Consider the following 21,521-nt stretch of genomic DNA (forward strand, 5'->3'; position numbering starts at 1 on the left):
TCACCCCGAGAAGTGGCTGCTGCCATGGGGACTCTATGCCATATGGGACATTATCTGTGTGTCCTCAGGAAGCATCATATAAAAACTGACTATATGAACCAAACCCTAGATTTTGAGAGAACACTGCAGCAATGTATGCATTTTTCATAGCTTTGAATCCAGCTGTGGACCTCCACAGCCCCGCGTCAAGGGCAAAGCTTCACGATGGCGCCCCCTGCGGGCTATCGCCGCCCCCTGTGCAGATTTCACCCCCGCCCCATTCACCAGAGGCTCACAGAGCCTCGCACAACCGCAGCCCATGCCGGAGAATCCTCTGTGAGGTTCCCTGGCGCTATAAACTGTGCTTCCGGCAAACCAGAAGGACAGTTTCCACCCCCATCAGGAGCCTCAGAGAGGCTTCTGCAGGGTCCTAGCAGCTGGCGCCTGGAACTTTTGCCCCATCTCACCCTATGGTAGGCACGCAACTGTTTGATCATCATTGTTGCATGGTGCAGAGTTGTCGATCCGCTTGTCGGTTTTCACCCTAAACCCCACGCACTCCATGAGGTTCACGAACTGTGGCGAGGTAGCACCTTACTGGCTGGGGACTGCCCAGCTTAAGGTGAGCAGTAGCTGCCCAATGAGATGCAGTGACCTCGCCCACCGTCAGAAGCAGCCCTGGCGTCAAGCTCTACACCAATTGAGCAAAGACTTATAACTGGTAAACTGCTGCTTCCCGTGTTGTGCCATTGCCACATGGCAAAGTTGGGAGTCAGATATACACTGCTTGTACCAGTGTTTTGATGTGTTTTAATTACTTTCTTCAATGCTTCTTACTCATTACATTTTCCTTAAAAGTCTTATATAAAATACAGAACTGAATGAGAGATTGTGTGTGCTCACTACACCTCTATGGAAATAACCATCTGAACATTTTGCATTTACTACATTATCGAGTGATATAAGTTAAACCTAGCAAAAGGATGGTCCAATGACACTTAAAGTTCCCAAAATGTCTGTTCATAACAACTTCTGGTCAGGCAGTGCCAAATCATTCTGGAGTCCATACAGATGGGCCCCTGTATCCATGGATCCCCTATTCGCGGTTTCAATGATCCATGGATGCAGGGGCTCCTCACATGCCCATTAATGTGTTTTTGAGATGTATCAAAGTGAAAATGGTCTTGCTTAATAGAGATGCTATAAGCACACAAGCTTATAGCAACTTTCAGGCTGCCCAGAGGCAGCATGGTTGCTTCAAAAAAAAACTAGACCAAGGTTAATAGGAAGCAGAAGTTAACCACTTCCTGTTTACCTCGATCCAGCTTTTTTTCAAGCATCCAGGCTCCCAGGAGGCAATCTGAAGGTCGCTATAAGCTTGTATGCTTACAGTGACCCTGTTAAAGCAAGACTATTTTTACTTCAGTAAGTCTCAAAAACATGTTAATGGGTGTCCAGGGGTGGGGGCCGTGGGGATGGGTGCTTCCCTTATCTACAATTTCCATATATGTGGGGGGGGGGGGTTTTGTGGAACAAATCCCCAGGGGATACCAGGGCACACATGTATAAGAATTTTACCACAAAGCTAGATGCTAAATAGTGAATGCAAGCAATGTCTCATTATTTAATTATTTTTAATGAAACGTTGTGGGAGAGGATACCATCTCAAGTGGAAGAAAGGTAGGTGAAAAGGTATGTTAAAGCATCTCTAGCTATTTATTCATTCAAAACTGCCTCACTTGTGAAGAAGAATATCTACCTTTCTTTTCCTGTGTGTAAAAAAGCCCTCTGCAATAGGGATAGGCAATTTTGAGCAAGAAAAACAGCCAGAATGGAAAGGGTTAAGCGATACCTCTCCTGCTGTTCCTCTCTCAGACATGCAGCCTCCACCAACCAACAAGTTACATATGCCTATTGGGCAATGTCTAGATTGGCCCTTACTTAGAAAGGCTGCAAATGCAACAGCAGTGCCAGGACCATTCAAAGGAGTGGGGGCAGGGCACTGTCATTCATATGGTATTGACTAAAACAATAAGACTGCCTTGTATGTACTAGCTGGATAAAGCAGCTGTGAAGTCAAGAGAGCAAGAAACAGAGACCATCAGTTCCACAGCCAGAAAATCCACTGAATGAGAATATATTGGCAGGCAGGCAACAACAAGCAACTCCAGAATACATAACATGGACATGATTAATGGTCATGGTTTTACCTTTGCTGAAGTTGGTTACTGTATCCAGAGCTTTGCATTACCTAAACAGCATGTTTACATTCCAACTTTCCTCCATTTGCACATTGTGCTTGCATTGTGCTTGTGCCTCTTCCCTATTTTCTTCCCATGAAAACAGCAGTGGTGAACATAGCAAGGGAGACCCTCCTGGTGGGCACTACAAGGCACCTTTGAAAAAGGACAAATAAACTCAGAGTACAATCCTAACTGGCACTTAGGCTGGCTCAGTGCACTTGTGCCATCTTCTGGGTGTCACAAACATGCAGTATAGCACATTTGTGCCACCTCAGGAGTCAGGTAGGCTGTTGCACTGGCCTCCCAGCACCAGATCCGGACCAGTGGTGAGTTCACGCCGGCCTAGGCCAGCGCGGGGGGCTGGAGAGGGTGGCGAGAGGGCAGAACGGGATGGGGAAGTTGGGGGAGGGTGGGCCGGTGGGTGGACTGGGCCTGGGAGAGGGATGGGACTGACCTTGGCACGTTAGGCCAGATCTTAAGCCCCCTCCCAGCCAGCCCAGCTTGGATTTGTGCCAATGATTTCGCTAGTGCAGATCAGAGTATCCCATAGGAGTTGCTGGTGTGCGACAAAGGATAAAGAGATACATATCCCCTTATTCCAAGTTGCACCACAGCCACCTCCTCACCTGTGGTGAAGTTCCATGCAACACATAGTGCTTTGCAAGCCGAGATGAGGCTCCCTGCAAAAAGCAGCGCTTTCCACCCCCTCTAGCTACGCTACTGGTGGACTCCATTGTTACTTGGGAGGCAGAAGCCTCACTGAATGACCAGTGAAAATGGGACTACTTCTGAGTAGAGCTGCAAAGGATTGGGTCACCCTGGTAAGCCTTGCAGCTGCTGTGCATGATCCTCATCCTTTGTGCTACTTCTGTCCTTTCTTCGGTTCTGCTCTCTCACAGTCCGTCCCATCCCCTCCCTCCTTGTTTACAGATGGGATGGGGACAACAGGGGAGTGTTTAAAGAGAACTCCAACACACACACACACACCCTGGCAGCAGCCCTGTTTTGTTTTTGTTTTTTTTTAAAAAAAGCCCAGCTGGCTTTTTAAAGGGAACCACTAGACTCGAGTCTTTTGAGTTGTGAAAACACTCTCAGCAACTTGGAAAGTCCGCCCATTATGACTTGTTTTTGAGACAAGTTGCGGGAGCAGAGACTCATGACTTGACTCAAGTCAAGCTGTGCCTGACTTGCCCATCCCTGCCAGCAACCCTGAGAATGTCTAAGAAATAAGGGAGAGCTGAATTCTCCATTATTAATTAGGGCCTGATCCAGAGCGGCCCAGCACTGGTGCTAAGCCTTGCAAAACGTGCCATAAAACACGTTGCGATGCTCATCACTGGCTCAGCATGGGTGCTGACCTAGCATGAGCCTGTGCTGAACCAGCACCGGGTGGAAGACCAAGGTCCGCTGCCTGGAGCTCCAGGCAAGCAACAGCAACACACAGTTGTTGCTGCTCCAAGGCTGAAAAGGAGGGGCTGCTTACACTTGCATTAGAAAGCCTGCAATACTCACCATTTTGCACTGCTCTAGCTACTCTGCAGGGAAAACATGTAGATAGGGAAGGAAGGGGCATGGGATTATGGCTAACTACATCATCTCTGCTGCCACATGTAGTGATACCACACATGTGATACCGCATGTAGTGATACCACACATGAAACATCATGGGTTATGGAGATGAACTAAGCATCCTGCACTCACTCAATAAGAGACGGAGTGTTTTGCTACTAGACTCATCCTACTGAAACAGTTTCTCTGTTTTTCTCCCAACTTGAGTAACAGGGAATACATCTGCATTCTCAGTTGTGATGTTTTCAATCATTTGAAGTCTTTTGTGACCAACATGACTATGCCTAGTTACAAAGAAGAGGAATTCCTTTGACAGAATTTCTTACACTCTAGCTTGAAACTAGATCCTCTGGCAAGAGCAGCACCTGTATTTTTCCTTCCCATCACATTAGGCTCCCCTCCATCTTCCTAGACATCACTGGAGTGATACATCAGTGCAGGTCACAACTATATGTGCAGTAAGGGGGAAAGTGATAGAAATTTATTTGGCTGCGTGATTGTCAAGGTCACCTTCCCGCCTTGGTAATTTTCTTTGATGGGAAACAAGATCCATTTTAACAGTTCTTCATTTTTTCCAGTGACACTGTCCTCCTGCTAGTGTGAGACTGGGGGAAGGGGGGAAAAGGCCCAGCCCTTTGTTCCTCCCTCCAGTGCTGACAATTTAATTAAACCCCATTTGAGACAGGGTCAGCAGGGTCAGGTGCTCTCCAGCAAAATATCAACTAAGCACCATTTCCAGGCACCAGGGCTGCTTAATGAGACACTCTCCAGAGGACAAAGGGTGTGGGTTTGAGGACACACATTTCACTACCTTAGTGATATATACACCTATACGTATGTCCTTCCTGTTCTGGGAATAGGACTATACATAGGTACACATACACATACATGGGTATAGTGCACATAGTGGCAGCCTTGAGCTTAGGAGAGGTGGGTTCAAATCCCTGTTTAGCATGAGACTCACTGGGTGGTCTTGATCAAGTTGCTTCCTTTCAGTCTAACCTACCTCACAGAGTTGTTGAGGGGATAAAACAGGATAACCCCAAATACACAATCCTGACCAACTTGAAGGAAAGATGAATGCAAATGTGGTTGGCAAACTTCAGTCTCGAAAGACTATGGTATAAGCCTACAGCACCCGGTATACCCAGGCGGTCTCCCATCCAAGTACTAACCAGGCCTGACCCTGCTTAGAGATCAGACGAGATCAGGCATGTGCAGGGTAACAGTATGCAAATGTAGTACAATGGTTAAGAGACTGGGTTGCAAATCAGAGTTTCTTCAGCATGAACTCACTCCCGTGGCAGTATAGAAGTCCTGAAAGCCAAAAAAACTAGGAGTCATTTCAGGCTCTACTACTGCCATATATTTATTTAGTGCCAAATGGTGTGTTCGGTACAGTACAGAAAATACATGATATTCTTACAGTGCTTTTTCTAAAATGCTTAAAAAGCAATACATACTGGAACACTCACAATAACCCAGCAAGGTAGGCCAAATGGGAGGAGGATCATGGAACTTCCTGAATCACAATTCATTCTCAACCAGTGTCTATATAGGAGACTACTTCCATTATTCCCAGCTGCAATACCTAGGGCAGTTTAGCTTGTGGATCCTCCTGACTGCATGGATAATTTCCACACCAGCAGTAACACTTCCAGGAAAATTCAGTACAAGATGGAAACTCTCCAGCTGATTGGACTCTAGAAGTTACTACTGGTCTCCACAGGGAGTTTTGTGTGTACTGACTCATAATCAGAGAGAGGTGAATGTTCTGGAAAATGGTACAGAGCCAGGTCCTGACATTTCCAAATCTCTCCCCATCTTCCCTCTTGTCTGTCTGGCTGTCTTACTTTTAGACCAGCAAAGGAAGAAAAAATGAGGAAGCCACCCCTCCATTTGGGAGGCTCAGAGCACAATCCTGAGGTCCGTGGCATGGCTCTGCGCTGCGGACCTCAGTCGCAAACGTGCCATAAGGCATGTTTGCGGGGCTCACCGCCGGGCTCCTGCCGGAGCTAGCCCAGCACCAGCGGGCACTAAGCTAGCACCCAGCGTCACCCAGGTTCCGCAGTTCCGTGGTCTCCCAGACCACCAGGCTGCAGAACAGGAGGCAGGGGCATTGCCGGGAGTGTGGGGGAGGTGTTCCAGGTAAGGCGGAGGTGTGGCCAGGGCGTGGGGAGGTGTGTCGGGGGAGGGAGGGGGCGGATCCGTGGAGCTGAGCTCCACAGGATCCAAGGCGCACGTGCAGGGCTGCTCACCCTACACGAGCACCTGTACTTTAGCGCCGACCTTTTGGTCGCTGCTAAAGTGAGTAGCCCCATTGCGGGGCTGCTTACCTTACTTAGGGAAAGGGGACGAACATCCCCTTCTTCCGAGGAGCCTCCTGCAGTAGCGCAGGAGGCACAGGATTTGGCAGGAGCCCTCTGTGGAGCTGCAGAGCCTGGGAGCTCCAGGCAGCTCAGGATTGGGCTATCCCTTTCCACACCATCTTCTGCTGATGATATTTGGGTTTACAAGGCTGGCATTAAAGACAGAGCTGATTAAAATGGGGAGGGGAAGTTTTGCTCTATAATAATTCTCTTAATTGTTTTGTATAAGAGCCACAGGGTGACCACCATGCAAGAGCAGTTTCTGACAGCATGTACCATGCATAAGTGCACATTTCCACGCACATAGGACTAATAACCCAATCTTATCCAGGGCTTATGGTGGTAGATCTCACAATCTGCCCCCATAAATCCTGGACCAACAGTGTGAAAGCTATTCTGCTATTGTCCACCCCGGGGCTGCCAGCACAAATGGCCAGAGGCCCTACATGCATGATAGTGGCTCACAGATAGTCTGCCAGAATAGGTAGATCACTGATGGGGGTGATTCAGGGGCAGTTTGGGGTGAGGAGCAGGCTGGTCGGGGTGGTTTAGGAATGGGAGGTGAGAATTTAGGTGGCAGCTACACGCACTGAAATTCTATCCTCCTTTCCCCTCCATGAAAGCCCCTCCCAAGTCTCTTCTATCTTATGCCTATTACATAGCTGGTGTAGGTCTGAGGAGACCCACTGGACGCCAGGCAGCCTGCAGGGAGGTAAAAAAAGATTTTTACTTACCTCCCATTAAATATCTGGTGTCGTGTGCCCCCCCCCCCACAGCACGAAGCACACACTCCATCAGCAGAGCTGTATGCTATGGGCTAGTGTGGAATAAGATTGAACCCCAAAACCTACCACAATGCCTGCAAGTTAATTTAAAATTGATACGGTCACAATAGTCATTGCCTTTACCACTTTGGGGCATGCTTTTAAATGGCAAATGTCTCATTTCTCTAACTGATTAAATTCATTCCCTGCATGTGGCAGAATAGGAACAAAGATGGGGGGAAGTTAGTCTGATTTAAAGAAATTCAATGAACTAACAACATGGGTGTTAGATCCACTATCTACACCATCCTTTTTATCTTAAGCACCCTGTAGCAGGTACCACAGAGTCCAATTACAAATATACTGGGTGATGCCCTGATCTCATCATGAAACCAAAATGACAGTCTGGGATACACATGCACACACATGTATTTTACCTGGACTATGAAACCCTTAATGTTTGAGATTAAAGCTTAAACAAGATTGTCCTACTTGGTGTGATAACTTGTCTTAATTAAGATTTTGTATTTCAGAAAAAAACAACCATAAAATACAGTGAGGAAAAAATAACTGTCTATATAAAAATGCTAATTAGTGCAGCATTTCAGAATCCGGTACTGTGAACAAAAACTTCTTGCAGGCTTGCCACTGCCCAAAGACCTGGAAAAAAAATCCCACATTTCAGAACATTTTGGGTCCTTGGAATGCCATTGAACAAACACCGCAGTTCCACAGCACCTGTTTCTGAAGCATATATTTCTGACAGCTTTCAATTCTTGCACTCCATCTCTCTAGGTTCAAGCTAGACCAGGCAGGAGAAAGTAGCATTTGTGCTATGCCTCACTCTACACCTCTTTCACTGTAACCATCCGGATTCCCTGCCGGTGGTTGTTTGTGTGTGCTTGTATGTTGTGTATGTGCACATACAAATACACATGCAACAGCTACATTCTTTATTTATCAGAGGGGGAGAAGGTATGATGGTGGGGGAATATACACTGTCCCAACAACATAGAGCGACTGTTTAGGAGTTTGGAGAAGCAAAGTCGCTGGGCAATGGCAAAGAGCCAGATAAAGTCATCAGCTGCCATGGTAACAGCTGCCTCAGAAACCATGCCTTTTAGGGGCTTGGCACAGGCCTATCCCCTCTCTTGTCCTTTTATATCACATACAAAACAGAGGAAACCATCTCCTTGGCACTTCCTTTCACACTCTTTCTTAGGGGTCTTGCATCTGGATGAGAAGCAGGTCCTGGACTGCACTGGGAAACGGCTATACATCTCCCCTCCCTTGTGCTTGATGGCACCCCTAACAACCTAGGTCAAAATGACATGCCACAGGAAGCAAGCTGACACTCCTGAAAATTTAGGAAAGGAGAAGCAAACTTTCGCTCTCCTGTAGTTTCATTATGTGATTATGCCCCTTTCCCAGGGAGAGCATGCCACCCACTGGCTGAGAACGCTGGAGTCCTTCTACATTATTAGAGAGGGTCTGATGGGAAAAATGGCTATTCACACCTCTTCATGCTATAGTTTCAGGCTGCCTGCAAAGTGTAGTACAGGTAAAGATTCAAGAATGATCTTAGAGCAATGGTTCATCAGCCTTAGGCCTGACAGGGGACGGTTCTAGACACTTTATTTGCATCTGAGTTGTACACTTCCTGTAGACTGTTCTATTCTCAGCTGTGTGTTCACAGTTTTCAGCAATGTACAATTCAGGTATGCATTAAACAAGACTCTTGGCTAATGGTTATTAATATCCTGATCTTCCATTGTATTGGTTCATATGTTTTTTTACTCTCTTTTAAACAAGAGAGTCTTATGCCATGAATAAGATCATTTCTGGATGAAGGTGAAGCACATGTTGTCTGCACATAGTTTTGAAGGGAATGTTAGTGATAATCTTAAGGATTTTAATTGTAGTTATATTAATCCATGCTCCATATAGAGATCCAGAAGATATTCCTCCCACTAGCCTCTTGGATATAAAAATTAGTCTTTGGAAAATCAGACAATCCAAGGGGAAGGGGAATACTAGATGGGAAAAATAAACAGCTTGTAGTTATTTCCCCCCTTCCCCACTAAAAAATCACAATAATTATCCAAAGCCAAAACCTTGACTTAAAGTCTTCTGTTTCTACCAGTGGTTCTCCTATTCTAAGGTGTCATCTCTGCACATGTGCCTACATTCTGCAAATATGTATGTGTCTGGCTTTTTCTGACTAAAAAGCTTTGCCAGAAACCCTTTTCGCATCCCTCCAACATGTGTTAATGAGCCTCTGCAGGTGTCTACCCCCAATGATTTTGATAATGTTTTGTTAGCAGCTGCCACTGCATAGAAGAAAACATGTTAAGCGTGTCATTGTTACTATTGCATTTATAGAAGCAATACTAAAAAAAGGATAATTATAAACGTTTTGCAGACAGTTTGCTATTTAAAAGAAGTGCATTTAGCAGAATAAATTTTATTTCATACTCCCAACTCTTCATGTTTTCACTTGTACATGTTGCCTTTAATCCATTTGTGATTACCTTTTAAAAGAGACATACTAAACTAAAATTGTATACTTTCTGTCTTTTCTGTATCTTGGCAAATAGCAGAGAAGGACAGATGTGATTATATATAGTCTGTTCAACTAAAGAACTTCAGGCAAAATGTTTTGACTAATATAAAGAACTACCTGGGAGAAATCCAATTCTCACTTGTATATAACTCAGTCATTTTCATGGGGCAATCCACATACATGTATATACACAAGCACATGTGCGCTTTCGCTCTCACTCTGTGGCACTAAAAATCTGAACGCCACCAATGTAACAAGACATATTCTGTATTTAGAGTGCCTCTATCCCCAACATAACATTTGTGAGGCAAAATTCCAGTGTGGAAAAGCCAACTAAATTGCTTCACTTGTTCTTCCTTAGGTTGTTTCAGTTCATATACTATGGTGCTACAAATGCAAGAGAGCTCTCTTGCCAGCTCCAACACAGTTGTGTGTATTAACAGTTTCATAGTCATCCCAGCTTAATGGCCTAACATGCTCAGTACAGAAGACATTCCGAGTTCCCAGATTTAAAAATATCTCAAAAGCCCACTAGGATGGCCATGCTCAAGCAGCACCAAGTTCAGTTTGTCTTGTACTCATACAGCTCTGTGCAATCTCAGCTTCAAGGTGCAGCAGGAGTTGTAGTTAAGCAGTTAAATCTCTGACCTCTCATCCAACATATTCAGGGCACAGAACTCACACCACAACCCCAAATGGTCAGCTGCAGCACACAAGGCATTTTAAATAAATCCCTTGCTGCATTCCCAAAGAAAATCTGCAGCACTCTCTCCATCACATCATTCTTCAAAAGAGCAGAAAGCAGAGTAATAAACACCCCAGAGTAAGCAAGACACCTCTGGGTACTTACAGTCGTGACAGTGCCTGGTTATTCTGGAACAGGAGCTCCGGCAAAGTGTGCAGCTGGTTCCTATTCAGACGTCTAGATAAACAGAGGGGCAAAAGGCATCATGAACTCTCACACCCTCCAGAATCAGGAGGGCCTTCTGAACTCAACCTTATTATCACAATGACCCCATGTAGGGAGTTGCTATAATTCCATGCATTTCCCATCTCCTGCAGGATACATGCTAAACATTTAAGAAATATCCTGAAGTGTTCCCCACCCCTAAGTAATGGATAGTGCTGACCTTCTGCCTTGCTCTGTATTTATTATTCTCTCAGGGCAACTAGACTACAAAGACATAGAGCAAAACCAGGTTAAAACCAAGGTGGTAGTGAACAACATGAGTCTTGGAATTCAAAAAACAGGTCCATAATCCATTTTAACTACTAAAAAGAGGTTGCCACTATCAATTTGCCCTCAGGACTTGGTCTGCTTACTTCCACAGCTAATCTAGGAAATTTGGGTGCCATTACTCTTGCACCAGGAGCTGTTGCTAAAGTTAGAATAAAGTTTTTAAGACTACAGGTGCCCAGTTTGCAAAACCATAAAGAGCACTGGCTATTGCCTGTGCAACAAGTGGTCTTTGTGCCCTAAAGAGTCCACAGCTTAACAATCATCCCTGACTGATAATTCTCAACCAACTTTTCCTTTAATTTCAGTACACCTTGCAAATTCAGAACTTTTGGACGGCGTATGTCTGAGTGGACCCAAGAAGGCATACCAAGGCTAGAAACTGGATACAGGACATTGTTGTAGATGCTGCCACCAACATCTGCCCTGCCATTCTCAACACACCGCCAGCCGACTCTGGTCCCTGTCCCGATCCTCCCTGTTCCCATCACTTAACTTACGGTCACTGGCAGTGACTGAGTGCTCTAGTGGTGCGTGTGCGGAGTAACCAGCCATTCACACTGGTGACCTTATTCCACATGTCACTGCTGCAGCTGCAGCACCAGCAACCCAGGCCTTCTGCCGACAGAATGCAAGTTTTGCCAGCAGAAGGCCTGCATGGGATTGGGTCATAAAAATCCAAATTATGATTTTAAGTAGAAAATCAAGATTTAAATTAATTTAAGTCAATACATTAACAAAGTACACCAACCCGGGTGGTTTTCAGTTTAATGATTACTCAGATTTTAAAATACACATAGCTTGCTACTGTAATTTTGGAACTTTTAAAAACAAAAAGTGAAAGTTGGAGGGCAACAAATGAGCAATTAATGCAAGAGATGTATAGAAGAAGTATGCCAAGATCTGACACAGACATTAGCTGTGTAGAGACAGAATTTGAACCACCTAAATTCAAGGTTTAGACAGGACATAGTGAAATCCAGACAGTGGCCACAGAGATAAGAACTATGCTAGGACAACTCTCTCTGAATTTCTAGTACAAAACTGAAATCTGCAATCTGCAATTGGTTATGATAACCTATGGATAAAGATATGGGATGGCACTTTATTCCTGCATCACTGTTCCAATCCCCATTTGCCTGACATTGGCAATTAGAGTGATAATGAGCTCCATAGTGAATGTGTCAACTGGGACTGAACCCCTTTGGTAATGGCTGAGGTCGAACAAGGAAAAGTAACAGGAATGTTCCAAGAAAGTGGTAGCAACTTTCGAGGTGCTGTCTCACAGCTGTTGTGAAGAAAAAATGCAAACACAAGGCAGGCTGATTTGAGCACTGCCCATGACTGAATGCATACTGCTGAGAGTTATTTTGGATTTGAAAGAAACGGTGAACAGATTGGGAAGCATCTGGGTGTAAATGCCAGCCAGGCTGTTCAGGGTTGGGTGTAAAAACACTTACTGCTCGTACCATCTGCTTGTGTTAGCAGGGGGGTGGGGTGGGTGGAGGAACATGGTTCCCAGTGTAGGCACTGGAGTCGGCTGCCTTTGACCATGAGGTGAACCTCCCTGTTCCAGCAAATTCCACCTCTCATCCAAGAAGCCCCCTCGGTACCTCACCAGATGCCTGCAAATGCCATATGTGGTGAGAGGTGGGGGGGCTATTCCCACCCTTTGCATTCTCCCCTCCCCCAGCTTTCATAATATGCTCAGGTCCCTCAGACACTCACAGTCGCTCCAGCTCTTTCATGTCGTCAAACACCCCTCGCTCCACCACGGTGATCTGGTTTTCCATCAGTTGCCTATAAAAGTGATAAGAACATCAGAGCTAGGATAGCACAAGGGAACAGCAGGAGGGAGGAGAGAGAGCTCAGTACCCTAGTCGCTGGAGCTGCTGTTTGTTGGGATGGCTGCATAAGGGGATATTGCTCTCCCCTAGGTAAAGACCAAATCTATTTAGGGATTTGATCCACCATCAGTTAAAAGGAATGCACACACACCCCAATCCCACTTGGCAGCAGACTGCAATGATAACCAGGGAGTGTTCACGGGGAGATGGTATCATAGTGGAGACAGCCTGGAGGGGCACTCACAGAACTCGCAGCTGCTTGAGTCCAGCAAAATCATTCTTGTTGATACGTGTGATGTTGTTTCCATTCAGCTCCCTGTGAAGAGAAGAAAAGAAACAACAGAAATGAGAAAGCAGACAAAGGTGCAAGCCACAGTCCCAAAGACTCAGTCAGAAGGGCTGCTTTCATATGTACTCTCACACAGACAAACCAAAGACTATCCACTACTGTCATCTTAAGAACATAAAGAACATAAGAAGAGCCCTGCTGGATCAAGCCCATCTAGTCTAGCTTCCTGTATCGCACAGTGGCCCACCAAATACCTCAGGGAACACACAAGACAACAAGAAACCTGCATCCTGGTGCCCTCCCTTGCATCAGGCATTCTGAGGTATCTTGTCACATACTTAGCACCATACATCACAGGTGTTTAGTTCTAGAGCAGCTGGATATTGTGGGCCATTCTAAATTGTTCATGGCACTTGTTAGTTTAAATTAACATTTACAGATGTTAATTTAAACTATTTAAACTGCATAATTTTGTATGTTTGAGACATACAAAATTATGCAGGGGATGGACAGAGTGGATAGGGAGATGCTCTTTACACTCTCACATAATACCAGAACCAGGGGACATCCACTAAAATTGAGTGTTGGGCGGGTTAGGACAGACAAAAGAAAATATTTCTTTACTCAGCGCGTGGTCGGTCTGTGGAACTCCTTGCCACAGGATGTGGTGCTGGCGTCTAGCCTAGACGCCTTTAAAAGGGGATTGGACAAGTTTCTGGAGGAAAAATCCATTATGGGGTACAAGCCATGATGTGTATGCGCAACCTCCTGATTTTAGGAATGGGTTAAGTCAGAATGCCAGATGTAGGGGAGAGCACCAGGATGAGGTCTCTTGTTATCTGGTGTGCTCCCTGGGGCATTTGGTGGCCGCTGTGAGATACAGGAAGCTGGACTAGATGGGCCTATGGCCTGATCCAGTGGGGCTGTTCTTATGTTCTTATGTTCTTATGTTACAGATCACTATCTTTGAGTTATTTCATAAATCTGACATGGGAATGAATGGTGAAATTTCAGCAGCATCTCTCCCCACCCTGCTCCTTCACCCCAGAAATATTTTTTTTCCTATTTCTTCCTCTGCCCCTCCAATCTCCAGTCCACATAAATTCTCATCCTTTACCCGCAGACTTCATAACTTCTTCCTTTACCCCTTCACTATTCTGAGAATGGTTTCATAATCAATAGATATTGTAAAAATTGGGACTATATAGAAATCGACTCTCTGCCTTCAATACTGTCCCATCTGCCATGCAGTTGTTAAGATCTTCAGTTTTGTTCTGTGATTATGAGAACAAGAAAACTGATTACTTCCCTGCTCCCGTCTCCTTTGATTTCTATTGCACCCAAAAAAATCAGAACCATAAGCTGTGCAGAGATTGGTAAGATTCACCAAAGAAAAGGAGGGTAAGGAAAACAGTGCTGGGAATAGGAACTGGGAGCCCAATCCTGAGCTTGCCTGGCGGTGAGTGTCACAAAATCTCCATAAAGCATGTTCGTGGCCCTTAGCACTGGTCCAGCACTGGTGCTAGCTCAGTACCAGCTGGCACTGGGCTAGCGCCAGTGGATCACTGGTGTTCCGCCACTTGACAGTCACGTGCACCACTCAACAGTGGAGAGGTAAGTGGGGGAAGGCGGGGGGTGAGGGAAGGTGGGGAGGAGGTGTTCCAGGATGGGGGGGCGTACCGAGGGAGGGAGCAGGGAGGGAGGAAGGTGGGACCAGCAGAATAGAGCTCCACCACATCCAGAGCCTCCATGTTGGGAATGACACGGAGACTCTGAATTCTATGGCAGCCCAAGAGCTGCAGCAGAATCAGATAACCCCATTGTGGGACTACTTGCCTTACCTGAGGGAAGGGGGAGAAAGTCCCCTTCTTCCGAGGTGCCACCAGCGCTGCCCGGTTAGCGCTCAGGATGCCACGGCAGCCATTTTTGGTGCCGCAGCAGCCCCACACTTTGGGCAGCATAGGATTGGGCTGCCCATCTGGATAGGCCAGGAGGAGATGTTAGAAAGGGCCTAGCCTGGGGTGCACAAAGAGTCTAATTTGAGAGAGTTCTTTTGAGGACATGAAAGTTTAGGTGTGTCAGTCATGCAAAGTGTAGTAGTGATGGGAATGTAGTAGTAGTAGTAGTAGTGGTAACTTTACTGTCATTGTGCTACAGCATTAAATTTATGCACCTTTGAGATACAAGCATAAATTTATAGTACAATTCCAACAATCACACTCTACACACTCACCCACACATTCTATACAACATGCATCATAATATAAAACAGTATAACAGACCATAATGCCCAGGAGCATGGTAACAACTATATCGCCTTATTCAACGTAATTCTGGCTCTGGGATAAAAACTGTTCAGGAATCGTGTGGTGCGTGCTCTAATAATTCTGTATCATCTATCCAAAGGCAACTGTTCAAAGAACTTATGAGCTGGATGGAAGGGGTCTCTCAGAATACTATGTGACTTCTGCAGACAGCGAGATGTATAGATGTCCTCCAAAGCTGGTAGATGAAGGCTGACAATGTGCTGCGTGATCTTAATAACTCTCTGCAGGGCTTTTGTGACCCCTGCAGAGCAATTTCCGTACCACACCAAGATATCATAGGTTAGGACACTCTCAATGGTGCAACGATAGTAAGACACAAGCAGCTGCTGTGACAAATTTAACCTCCCAAGCTTCCTCAGAAAATATAACCGCTTTTGTGCCTTTTTTATCAACATGCTGGTGTTAATAGTCCATGAGAGGTCCTCTGTGATGTAAATTCCTAAGAATTTGAAACTAGCAACCCTCTCCACCTCCTCACCATTTATGTATAATGGTGTGTGTACATCCCTCTTTTTCCAGAAGTCAATTATAAGTTCTTTAGTTTTTTTTATTTTAAATGAGAGATTATTTTCTTTGCACCACAATAACAACTCCTGTACCTCTTTCCTATAAGCAGACTCATCATTCCCACTAACAAGCCCCACCACTGTAGTATCATCTGCAAATTTTATAATTTCATTGGTGTTATGTGATGGGGTACAATCATGTGTATACAGGGAACAAAGGAAGGGGCTCAGCACACAGCCTTGGGGAGCTCCTGTATTTAATATCAGAGTGGAAGAATGATAAGAGCCCATCCCAACTGACTGTGGCCTATTTGTCAAAAAGTCCTTTATCCACAGACAAATGTCTTGCTGTATGCCCAAACTAGTCATTTTAAAAAACAGCCTGCTAGGCAGAATGGTGTTAAAAGCAGAACTATAATCCACAAATAACAGCCGTACATATGTACCCCATTGTTCCAAATGACGAAGGACTGTATGTAAAACAATAGAGATGGCATCATCAGTCGACCTATTACTCCTGTAATGCAAATTGACAAGGATCCAAGGTGGGTGGAAGACCAGACTTAATATGTTTCAATGCCAGTCTCTCAAAACACTTCATAATTACCGAAGTTAGAGCCACAGGTCGATAATCATTGAGAGAAGAAACTACTATCTGCTTAGGAACTGGCACTAAAATAGATGTCTCCAAGCAAGTAGGGACAGAGGACTGTGACAGAGATAAATTGAAAATATTTGTAAAAACTTCAGTCAGCTCTGCAGCGCAGACTTTAAGGACCCGTCCCGGAATTCCATGTGGGCCAGCTGCTTTCCAGACATTAATGTTCTGGAAAACCAGTCTCACATCATCAGGCTGCAGGACAAGTAACTGACTATCAGTGGCTGCAGCTGGAATGTTGATGGCTGTTAACTCCTTCTCAAACCAGCCAAAAAACTGATTAAGCTGCTCTGCCATGGAATCACTACTGCTGAGCAGACTATTTTTTATAATTCTGCCCAGTAAGTTATCGCAGGCCCTGCCATACCCGGCGGGTATCCGAACTTTCAAAATGCTGCTCAATCCTCCACCTGTACATGGCCTTTGCATCCCTGATGCCTTTTCAAAAGTTCGCTCTGGCCTCACTGTAATGTAGTGTGTTTCCAGAATGGAAAGCAGCATTCCGGGCTCTTATCAAAAGGCACACATCTCTGGTGACCCAGGGCTTATTATTAGGAAACACCCGTATTTGTCTGGTGGTAGTGACAGTGGCCATGCAGCTTTTGATATAGAACAGTACAGTCGAGGTATAGATGTCAATATTGTCCTCCGCAAATAATGTCCAATCAGTACGCCTGAAGCAATCCCGAAGTTGCTCCAATGCATCTTCTGACCACTGTTGTATTTCTCTGACAACAGGCCTAATTCTATTGACAAGAGGTCTGTATGATGGTATCAAAAACAGAGATATATGGTCAGATTGTCCCAGATGGGCCAAAGTCCTATACCCATTCACAATATTACTATACACATGATCGAAGGTATTTTGCCCTCTAGTGGGACATTGTACATGTTGATTGAACTTCAATGCTATATATGGGTAAAGATTCTAGAGCTCTTTCAAGATTTACATCCTCCTAGCCTCCATATGATAGAGAAGGAGTCTCAAAGCCACTAATTCAACTGCCACTGTCAAAGGAAGTGTCTTTATGTACAAAGCCATAGGGCACCTTCAGGTGTGATGAACAGAGATATGCAGCAGAAGAAAACAAACCCGCTTTCCTCCATTCTCTGCTTCAGACAACTGTACAAAGATAGGAGGATCCTGGTGCAATTTCTCTTCAATTCCACAAACAAGACATGTATGTTTGACACACATGGTCCAGGCTATAGATATGGGTGCTTCTATGAAGCATTTAGAAGAGACTCATTGGCAGGCTGAAACGGCAGCAAATGACTGCAGACCAGCCAGTAAAGATTCCTAATCTCATCTATTCTGTTACCAAGACTGCCAGCCTACATTATTGGGCTGATCAGCAGAGATGGACAGGCGAGAGTATGTTGGAAACTCTCATGTTTCTCAGACACCATGATGGACCAAGACACCAACTCTCAGACACCATGATGAACCAAGCACTGATACATGAACAAGATCGGTGAACAAGCCCCAAATTCCTGCCTTTTCATGTAAGCCTGAAGCCTACACTCATACCTACTACAATACAATGACATCGCATGGATGGCATAACTCTAGGCTAGCTCCCACCACGCAGAACAGCTACAGACATTGCTCAGCATCTTCAAAGACTGGCAACCATATTTTCCTCTCAGTTCTGAAATAAAGAGCAACTAAGGACAGGGTGACCATAAACAAGAAAGAGACAGGATTTTCTGTCAGAAACAGTCTGAGGAAAACAGAAATTCCACAGATGCACCTTCTGCCATCAGAGCTTTGCAGGGATAAGTAAATCATCACTGGTTACCTTGCATCAATGTTCATAATGCAATTGAACTCCTGATGCTTGGAGAATATAGTCACCCTAGTTAAGAATGAATATAAGGTTCAAGGCAGATCACCAAAGTAAAGAATCACTTTTCATTTCTAAGATCACATTAAACATCTAAACAGGCCCACTTGATGGGATATAGAAGGCAAGGAAAACTGCCATGGTAATTTTGTCCTGACACACATAGGATAACAGAGATTCTCTACCTGCTGGCACGTTAGGAAGACAAATGTATACTCTGCCAAAGGGTTCAGGACCTCTAGAGACAGGGAATGGAAAAGACCCTTCAAGAGAATATCAGAATAGTGAGGACAACTGCCACAGAGAGTGTGCAGTAGCCGTTGGAAGTGTACTGATGTTTATGTGCCTCAGTAGTCACCTCAACTTTCAGTCTTGAGCTCGATCACACAGGGAAGGAGGAATAGCAGTTTGAAATCAGGGTCATGTGTTCAAGGGATTTCTGAAGTAAACCAGCCACTCCAAACAAAATGACTTCATCAGGAAATTACCATTTATATTGCTTGTGGTGTCTAGAGGCCATCTAGGAGATGGGCCTATTGTCTTGGGTGCCACATGTGAACTCAGCTGCAGGTGTGCAGGCAGAACCATAGTAATGTATGCACACAAATGCCAGAGTAGAGCATAAGCCCCAACACAAGAATTTACATTTTCAATTAAAAAAGCATAACCTTTTGGCTTCAAGCTCCTAGCCTGGGACAGTTGGTACTAAAATGGGCTCAAGGGCTTTCTGGTGTAATTAGATCCTTTTGTTTTACAACTCCCCCCCCAATGGAAACTTCCCCTCCCTCTTCAGATTCCCATCTCAGTGTAGCTATTAAGTTACTCATGTCAGAGCCCATCTCTTTGAAAAGCACCTGATTGCTAATACAATAACTATGCTCAGTGCATGCTCTGTGACTCCTGAGTTTTAGCATGGGTGGGGAGAAGTACCCGCATTTTACAGTTTAAAGAGAGAATGCTTTTCTTGCTATTCTCCCTTAATAGGGAGCTTAATTGATAAAATGAACAGGTTTGCTATAGGTTGCTTTTGCCAAGGATTAATTAGCTATTTTCTGGCACCATGAAATGAAAGGGACATATGATCATATCTTGGAAAAATAATCCTACAAACTCAAAACCCTTATCAAAAGTAAGGTCTTCCAAGCCTGCAGCCATGAGAAGCGCATCAAATCACCTCCCTGATATCAGCAGATTATTTCAGGGGTAGACAACCTATAGCCCACCTAGATCTAGCCCATCACCCAAAATCATCTGGCCCATTGTTCCAAAAAACATATATCCTCCCAGCCCACACTGGTCCTAAAAAATAATTCAGGTTTGTAATTCTATATCCATATGGCTTACAGTGTAAACAGACCAAGGGCAGAAGCTTCCGTCGAGCATCATTCTCAGTCTGGGCATGTGTCTCTCTGCGCTGTGCCCATCTCTTTCTTCATAGCTCCATAGCCTAACAGGGAGGTTTGCGCATGTGTATCAAATGTGCATTCATTCTTGCTATTGACAAACCCAATGTCTGGCCCTCCTGCAGAAGAAGGTTGCCAACCTCTGCTTTATTTCATCACAATAACCACTCTAAATATCTAGACAAGTAATATAGTAAATAATGTATTTACTATAAGTAATATAGACTACAGGGTGTGTGACATATTTCTCCTCATAAACCCAGAGGACACTTGGATTAGTGACATACAGTCTTTAGGTTCCTCAGCTGGGGGCTCAGAGCAGGTTGCAGTAGATGCTTATTTTGCATAAATGCAATATAAGTTTTGTTGTCAGCCCCTCACATGTACCTGTAGATCAAATGTTTGTGTTTAAACCTAATCTAGCAGAAATTGCAAACCTCACCTTCCCATTCTACCCAGAATTGGCACAGTGCACTCACAAATTATTTCTGTCCCTCATCTGAGCCCACGACTTCAGCAGATCTACTGCTGCCTCCAGTAGCTTCTTTGTTCCAATAAATTGTGGCCTTCCAAACCAAGAAAGGAATAAGCAGCAGGTGAAAGCTTATTTGCAATGATGCTACAACAGCAGGGCTATTTAACTCAGTAGTGGTTCTTCCACCTCCAGGTCCCCATCAATTTTTCAGATATTAATTATAGTCTGTCAATGCCAGACTTATACCACAGCTTCTGTGTACGAGCAAACTCTCTGCCTTGGACGTCATCCCCTCCCAAAAAAACCTCTTTCAAACATATAATGAGATTCAACAAGCTCAGGGACACATCTAGAGACCTGTATTGTAGCCTTTGCCTTGGCTGTAAAACAACTACTAATCCAGTAGAAAGGGGAGGGGAACCTTGCTGTCACCAATGGCCAGGTCTTTGTTAACAACTTACATTTCTGTTATTCAGTGACATATATAAATAAAGTCTTTGTGAGTTGAAAATATGGTCTATGTGACTTCACTCCTCCCTGCTACAAGCACTTGTTTAACCCTTTGGATAGTTGGCAGAGCTTGTCCGTTTTGGTTAGGACTGGAGCTTCTGATCTGGAAATTGTGCTATAATTTTCTGAGTTAGGATTTGGGATGTTATTTCTTTCCCTGTGCTGCTACAGGACCCATTGCCCTCCTTGCTTCTTGCTCTTGTAAACAGGTCTCCAGTTCTGCCAAAAATTCGTGCAGGAAGTGATGGCAAGGAACAGCCTAAGACAGGTGACACCATTCGCAAATCTGGTCTCTCTGATTCAGAACTGTTAAAAGAAACAGGTGCAGTCTCCAGATCAAGAGCCGGCAACCTCACTAGGAGAGTCTGAGAGATGATAAACTCAGGAGCATCTAAATGGATAGTTAAGAAATGAAAGGAAAAGTCTAGCATGCTGACTCAGGGCCCAGTCCAGCGCAGTGCTTGCTCGGAGCACCAGGCGGGGGAGAGGTAAGTCAGGGCAGAAGAAGGCATTCTGGGGAGGGGAGATGGCTGGGGGAAGGCATGGTGGGGAAGGGTGTGGGGCGTGAGGGGCTGGGGCAGCAGAGCTCTGCTCCACTGGATCCAGAGCCCCATGTCAGGCCTCGCAGCCCAACAAAAGAGTCCTTACTCTGCAATGGCTAAATAGATGTAGAGTTGAGTACCCCATTGTAGGGCTGCTTCCCTTACTTGGGGGAAGGGGATGCATGTACCTGTATGTACATGTGTGTGTATGCCTGTATACACGTGTGTGTGTGTGTGTGTGTGTGTGTGTGTGTGTGTGTGTGTGTGTGTGTGTGTGTGTGTGTGTGTGAACAAATTGCCTTCCCAATGGAACCACTTTGGATCATGCACCCCCATGAACAATATTTACCTCAGGAAAAAGGTAAATATTAGCTTGAAGCAAACACAGTGGCA

General features: G+C 45.0%; 1 protein-coding gene across 1 annotated transcript in view; it reads right to left on the reverse strand.

Moving 5' to 3' along the window:
- SLIT1 (slit guidance ligand 1) overlaps positions 1-21,521 on the reverse strand; it is a 142,781-nt gene that overhangs the window by 98,900 nt on the left and 22,360 nt on the right. The window contains exons 2-4 of the mRNA XM_066622673.1: positions 12,816-12,887; positions 12,453-12,524; positions 10,338-10,409 (exon numbers count right to left, since the gene is read on the reverse strand). Coding sequence (XP_066478770.1) covers positions 10,338-10,409; positions 12,453-12,524; positions 12,816-12,887 — 216 coding nt within the window. The remainder of the gene's footprint in view (positions 1-10,337; positions 10,410-12,452; positions 12,525-12,815; positions 12,888-21,521) is intronic.

Source organism: Tiliqua scincoides, chromosome 3, assembly GCF_035046505.1.
Source record: "Tiliqua scincoides isolate rTilSci1 chromosome 3, rTilSci1.hap2, whole genome shotgun sequence".
Taxonomy (NCBI): Eukaryota; Metazoa; Chordata; class Lepidosauria; order Squamata; family Scincidae; genus Tiliqua; species Tiliqua scincoides.